Source organism: Mustela lutreola, chromosome 6 (genome assembly GCF_030435805.1).
Source record: "Mustela lutreola isolate mMusLut2 chromosome 6, mMusLut2.pri, whole genome shotgun sequence".
NCBI lineage: Eukaryota > Metazoa > Chordata > Mammalia > Carnivora > Mustelidae > Mustela > Mustela lutreola.
The window spans coordinates 134,609,383-134,616,623 of record NC_081295.1 but is presented as its reverse complement, the minus strand read 5'-3'; the positions used below and the strand labels follow the sequence as shown (position 1 = coordinate 134,616,623).

Genomic DNA, 7,241 nt, shown 5'->3' with positions numbered 1-7,241 from the left:
AGCAGAGCCTCGGCCTTTTTTCTACCCCCGATGCCCAAGAACATCTCATCATTGTAAACTGGTTATTTGAGCCGGTTTAAGTGAAACCCAGAGCTCCCCGCCCCTCAGGCTCCCCCTTCCTTTGCAATGTGCCCCTAGCAGGGGCTGGTTTGTTTTGGCAAGGGGAGCAGGTGCCCTCCCAGCGCTGAGATCTGAGCTCCGTCAGGAGTGTCAGCGGTGACCTGAAGTCTTGGGTGGCCGCCTTCACGCTCTCACTTCCCCCTGTCAGCTGATACATCTACCACCCACACACTGGAAGGTTCCGGCGAGCTCAGAGATTCCTGAAGGCGGGAGCACTGACCTCCTCTGCTCTCCAGCCCCCTACGGCCGGGCCCTCTGGAAGAGCCAAGCCACGCTTGGAAATCCTGGGCTCTGCTTTTTCATAAACAATGGGAGAGGTGAGCATTTAAACATGTGGTCTGTGAAACATTAGCTTCCAACTGATAATTGAAGTAGGGCCTTGTAAACAAATGATGCCTTAGATGTCTAGAAGTCTCTTCTAAATTGCCTTTGAAAAGACAAGTGGGATCAATGGGTTATTTTTCAGAGACTGGGTTTGTCTAGGGACTCTGAGCACATGGGCATCACCAAAATGGGCTTTTTCCCCTCCATACTCTATCATTAAGTTAGCCCAAGCAGCCTCCCAGAGGCCAGGCGATCCCCCAAAACGGCCACGGAAGTTGTCAAGCTGTCATGTCCACGGCCATGAAAACCAAGCCCGAGGAGGCCCACAGCAGTGTGCTGGGCTTGGTTTCCACTTCTCTCCTCAACACAAGACACCCATTCAGATTAGGGAATAAAATCCCCCTAACTGATTTACATCGATTCCCATTGCATTGCCCAAGCTCTGACCTTAGTCCCACCTCTGGAAGTCATCACGAAATTCCTGCAGACTCGCACAGCAAGAAGGGGCCTGTATGCTCTGTGTGGGGGCAGGTGCTGATCCCCTTGTAGCCCAAACATCCTGCCATGGGCCCAGCCATCTGCTGTCCCCTCCCTGCAGGAGGGAAGACACAGGTTGGAGTGGGACTGTATGTTCTCTTTGTCCCATTCACCACATTGTGAGACACGAGTAAGGGAAAGAAGCAGAGTACACAGGTGCTGAGGGGGCCAGTGCAACCAGAACATGAAGGGGGAAGCATGCACTTGATGGCCCTCCCCCAGGCAAGGTTTCAGGTGGGGGTGCCCAGTGCTAGGGGCTTCATAGCATTGAGGTTGGAATAAACTAGGGTCATTTTCCCCCAGAATCTTGCTGATTCTTTCCATTGCACAGAGCATTTAAAGTCATCCCAGGAACTAGGGGCAGAGCAACCCCATTCCGTACTGAAAGACCAATGGGAGCAGGAAGCAGGTGAAAAGGGCAAAAGGACACACATAGGTAGTCTTAGGTCTGGTGAGCAGTTGATAATTCTTATGAAAGAATATATGGGTGTCTCTGGCTCACACATTTAGTTAGTGCTTACTGCACGCTAGGCATTTTATTCTCACATTATTTTACTCAATTTTCACAGCAACTTTCATTCTACCCACTCACACAGGAATAATAGAAGCTTAAGGAAAGTGACTTGACTCCACTGGGGGAGTTGAGGTGTGTGGAGGATGGTGTTGCCCCGAGAGCACTAGCCCTTCTCTACAGCCACATCACAAGTGGTCATCTGTAGTGGCCAGCAATGCCATGAGTGGACACATTTGCCACCCTAATTTCCTTGTTTCCAAAGGGTTGATGATCCTGTTGGGGTGACTTGGGGGAGGTGAGGAGAACTCAAGGTGCTTATTCGGGAGAAATCGAAGTATGATTCATATTGAAGACAACAGACTCCTAGAACTGAGAGCATGAATGCCAGGAAGCAGATGTGTAAACACACACACACACACACACACCACTTTAACAGCCTGGGGGGGATTGGTAGTGAAGGAGAGAGAATGCCTGCAGAAACAATGTTCTTTTCACTATTGACTCCCTTCTTGTCTACATCACACCTTGAACTAGTGATTGTGGGGAGGAGAAGGTGTGGATGATGTTGAAGGTGAAGCAAGGACCCGGATGTGCCGTTGGATTTAAAGTCAAGGCTAAAGTTGGGTATGTGGTCCAGGAAGGAGCATATGTTATGTCTGCAGTTTCCAGCAGCTCTCAAAGTCTGCTTCCCAGTCCTGTGAGTGTCCCTCGGCCGCTGCGTGTTTGCCAGGAGGAAAGGGGTGTAAGGTGAATAAGTCTGACCATACCGGGCCCGACGATGCACAGGAGTCACAAGGACCTGGTTGCAGCACTGGAAGCCTGTGTCCTGGAAAGCCCTTGGGTCTTTTCCTGAGACAGCTGGTCACAGTGTGAGGTAAGCTCAAACCCAAAAGGATCCCAGCTCAAAGGACGGAACCCCACCCCTGGAGTAGGTGCCAAAAAAGCTCTGTTTAAACTCGTCTTCTTAAGTCTCGAGGCATGCAAAGAACTAAAATATAAGGCAAGTTGAGGAGTCAGAGGTAAGACAGAGCCAGTGGTTCTGGCCCCTGGCTGCTCCTTTGAGCAGTTGGGGAATGCATGAAAGAATGCTAAGGCCCAGGCCCAGGTCACACAAATCAGGATCTGTCGCCCTGCAGCCCAGGCATCAGGAATTGTTAAAGACTTACCCCACAATGACCTCACCATGCCACCACCGTGGAGATCCAGGAACAGCATGGGAATCAGGGGTGGTCCTGATGAACTGTGCTGCAGGCAGAAGGAGCCCTTCAAATCTGAGCATTAGGTTGCTGAGGAGGCATATGTCAAAACTTACTCAGAAATTCTGAGAAACCAGGACAGACCTACTGAGTATGTGTGTGTGTGTGTGTAACTGTTCCCCAAACAATACTTATATACATATATATGTATGCATGTTTGTTTTGATGGAGATATTTGGTACTTTTTATTGGGTGTGTGTATATATACATTATAGTATATAGCATGTAGTATATAATATGTAGTATTTTTGTTGTGTAGATACACACTATGGTATATATATTTTTGTTTGAAGGATATTTAGTTCTCTTTGTTGACTAATGAAAAGAAATTTCCCTGTCTGTAGGTGGAACACAGGAGCAGACTTGGGTAGTCACCCGACTTGAGCTATAGAGGGCCCTAGTGAGCCTATAGCAAGTGGCCAGCACAAGATGTCTCAGGAGATCTGTTATTTTTTACTTTTGGATGCTGAGAAACAAACTGAGGGTTTTGGAGGGGATGGGTTGGGTGATCCGTGTGGTGGGTATTAAGGAGGGTTCATATTGCATGGAGCACTGGGTGTGGTGCATAAACAATGAATCTTGGAACACTGAAAAAATAAAATAAAAAAAAAAGAAATGCCATTTCAAAAAAAAAAAAAAAGAAAAGAAAAGGAAGAAAGGTGGGATGGAGGGAGAAAGAATCCTCTTCTAGAAATTTAAACAAGGCATATCTGGAAAACTGCAGGTTTTGTTGGTGGCACGCCTTCCTCCCTGAAGCAAATGTGAAGTCACCACTGTCTAGAAAGGTGTTAAGAACCTGCTTGGAGTCCTGCATTCAGCCCAGCAGGATTTGGGATGGCGGGAATAAGCAAAGAAGCAGGTCCATGTCTGCCCCTTGGGGCCACAAGTGATCGGAGGGGAGGCAGGTCTGACCCTGACCTGATGGCTAAGAAGCTAAATTTGTCTTGACATTATTGGAGACTTAGGGATCAAGCATTGCTTGGAGAGGTAACATCTGTCAGAAAGGGTTCTATGTTCGCTTTCTAAAAAAGATCTGCAAAGGCAGAATTACACTTGCCATACTCTGTGATGGTGGAGTCCCAGGTAGGACTGGCGATCTGTGCTTTCATCACCCCGCCATGAAGCATTTCCATTGCATTTTATATTTGCAGTGTATTTCACATTGTATTAGTTTTCCCGACAGTTTACTATTTAAAGAATTTTGCTGGGTACAATTACAAACTTCATTTAACCAAGTAGTCTCATATAAACTATCCACTGGCAGAACCACTATCCACAAAGCAGGTATGCTGCTTGAAGTTCAGGAAAGTGAAAGCTGTTTCAGGGGTATCTGTACTTATTGTTTTCTGCAGTGGACTGTAGACATGTTGCTTCCTGAGTTTGTACCTTCTATTTCATATTTTAATCGCCAGAGCCATTCTCTTCATCTGCCCATGCATGGCAAGCCAGTGTCTTTTTTCTTTTGAATCTCATTAGGTCAGATTTTTAATCAATACATAGCACCTTTGTGTTTTATGATGCTACTTTGATCTTCACATGGTATTGATGAGAAGGAAAACTCTCATTTTGATATCATCCCAGAGTTTGAACATGCAGTGTATAATAAAGAGATGCTAAAGATTCCATAATATTAATATCTTCTTTTGCTCCTGAGTTTTTCAGTGAAACTATTATTGTCCCTAATGTGGGGTCACCATTCTAAATTCTTTTTGTAAATAGGAGGTGTGTGTGTGTGTGTGTGTGTGTGTGTGTGTGTGAATATTCAGTTTTTAGACTAATTTAGTTGTCTTTGTCATATCTCTATGAGGTGTGGAGACATCTGTGTGTTCTGCAGGATGAAACTGAAACCAAGATTGGATAACCAGTCACCAACTTCATGGATGATTTTAGTGAAGCTGTGTAGTAGTGGGGCGGTTTGGGAAGGCGTCAGGGGTAGGAGGATCATCTAATAACCCGTGAACCAGGCAGGTGACCTTGGACAACTTACTTAACCTTAAACTTCCTTATTTTTACCAGTAAAATTGAAATCATATATACCACACCTAAGGTTCTGTTATGACTATCTGAAGAGATCATAGGGATGCCCAGGTGACTCAGTTGGTTAAGTGCCTACCTTTGACTCAGGTCATGGATCCCAGGTCCTGGGATCAAGTCCCATGTCAGGATCCCTGCTCAGTGGAGAGTCTGCTTCTCCCACTCCCTCTGCTCCTGACCCCTCATGCTCTCTCTCATGTGTATCTCTCTCTCTGAAATAAATAAATAATAAACAAACAAACAAACAAATAAATAAATAAAAGAGGAGATTGTAGTTGGAAATGTTTTCTAGACTACAAATTGCTATATACTTGTGTATATAATTATACATTATTATATATGTTCCTTTGTCTATGTATTATATAATATACATACATATATAGCAGTGTATTATTAAAATCAGGACTGAAGTAATTTCATTTTGGAAAGCACAGACGCATTTTTCTAAGTTTAGGAAAAGCAAGCCTTTGCTCTAGACCCCTTGACACAATATAACTGATTTTAAAAATAATTTTAAAACGAGGTTCTCAGTTAAGTAAGAATGGTTTCTAAAAACAAACCTTGAGTACCTCCAACAAAAGGTCATTGTAAGGAAAAAGCACATTTTATGAACTTGAATAGCCTTCAGATTAACACCTAGTCCCTCAAAGATGTGTGAGATGAGATGACATTGCTGGAAAATATATTACCATCTCTTTCAAGGAATAATAGACTTTCTTTTCCTTTTCTCCTTAGCTTATGGAATTAATATTGGAGAGGTCCTCTCTTCTTTAGAAGCCAGGAAATTTAAGAAACTCTTACAAAGAAGCTCAAGGATTTGATGGGCCCAAGCCAAGCCATTTGGAACCAATGCAGTACAGGACGTGTCCTTCAGGCACAGGCTTAACCAGTCAGACACCACTCTTTTCTAGCTCTACCTGAAGTGAAGAGCATACTACCAGCCTCCCAGAAGCCTTTCTATTTTCTACAAAACTACCCCAAGAAGATGATCAGTACTGTGGACAAGATTTAAAGAAAAGGAGTGTCATCTGAGTATTGTTTAGAATAGAAATACTAGAAGAATGACTAAATATATTTTGTGTGTGTATGTACAGTTGTCATTTTGCACTTTCAAAGAATGTTTACTAATACAGGAAAATATTTCATGCTACGATGTTAGATGGAAAAGGTAAAATATAAAGTCAGAAATGCAATGATCCCTATTTTATAAACATATATATGCATAGATAAAGAAGAGTAAAAGAACACATATTCAAATCCTAACCATGACAATGCATCTCAGAAAATTCAATCTCCCCTAATACTTTATTGTATTTTTAAATTTTAATTTATTTTATTTTTTCAGTGTTCCAAGATTCATTGTTTATGCACCACACCCAGTGCTCCATGCAAAACATGCCCTCCTTAATACTCATCACCAGGCTCACCTAACTCCCCACACCCCTTCCCCTCCAAAACCCTCAGTTTGTTTCTCAGAGTCCACAGTCTCTCATGGTTCACCTCCTCCTCCAATTTCCCCCAATTCACTTGTCCTTTCCTTCCCCTAATGTCCTCCATGTAATTCCTTATGCTCCACAAGTAAGTGAAGCCATTTGATAATTGACCCTCTCTGCTTGACTTATTTCACTCAGCATAATCTCCTCCAGTCCCACTCATGTTGATACAAAAGTTGGGTATCCATCTTTTTTTTTAAAAAAAAACAAGCTGTGGCCAGTTTTATTAAAGAAAAATTCTGCATGATTTACTTTCACCAGTCTGTCCTGGCATGCTTCTAATGATATCAGAATCACCTGGATCAATGATAGCCAGCGTGCACACTCTGTAGTATTTCCCATATACGGTGTCCAATTCAATATTATTGCCACTGTAGTGATGGACACCAGTTTTGGCCAACATGGCATAGTATTCTATTTCAGGTTTCCTCAAGGCCGGGCAGTTGTTGGCGAGGATGACCAGCTTTGCTTTGCCATGTCTGATCATTTTCAGAGTCTGCTTGTACCCCAGCATGTATTTTCCACTTTTCATAATGAGCTGGGGCCTGGAGTTGATCAACTCCAGCGACTTTTTCGTCTTCTTTGAGGCCCCCATCTTCCTGCCTTAGGTGCGGGATGGCCCCAACCAAGAGCAGCCGCCAAAATGGCCGGGAGAGAGAAAGGAAAAAAGCGGGTATTCATCTTTTTTTTATCCATTTTCTACAATAATCACATATTATCATCTGAAAGTTTATTTTTATCAAGAGAGTCTTTCTCAAGGATGTGACTCAGCAATAAATCTGTGTAGAATAAGAACTTAATTTTTTTCAACTTCTGGTTACCTTTATATAGCCTTTGTTTTAAGAAAATGATCTAGTCCCTGGCTGTAACTTCTACCAGACCATGCCTTATATCATGGTGACCATGCCAGACCACCCCAACAGGGTGACATCATGCCACATCAGCAGGACTCAACACAGGGGA

The 7,241-nt window shown here is 43.6% G+C and overlaps 1 protein-coding gene across 1 annotated transcript; it reads right to left on the bottom strand.

Moving 5' to 3' along the window:
* Positions 1 to 914: 914 nt before the first annotated feature.
* Positions 915 to 6,948, bottom strand: LOC131834715 (large ribosomal subunit protein eL30-like). The gene is made up of 2 exons (XM_059179357.1): positions 6,531 to 6,948; positions 915 to 1,036 (listed from the first exon to the last, which is right to left on the bottom strand). The coding sequence occupies exons 1-2, from the start codon at positions 6,871 to 6,873 to the stop codon at positions 915 to 917; spliced, it is 465 nt and encodes a 154-aa protein (XP_059035340.1). The 5' UTR covers positions 6,874 to 6,948.
* Between the last annotated feature and the right edge of the window lie 293 nt (positions 6,949 to 7,241).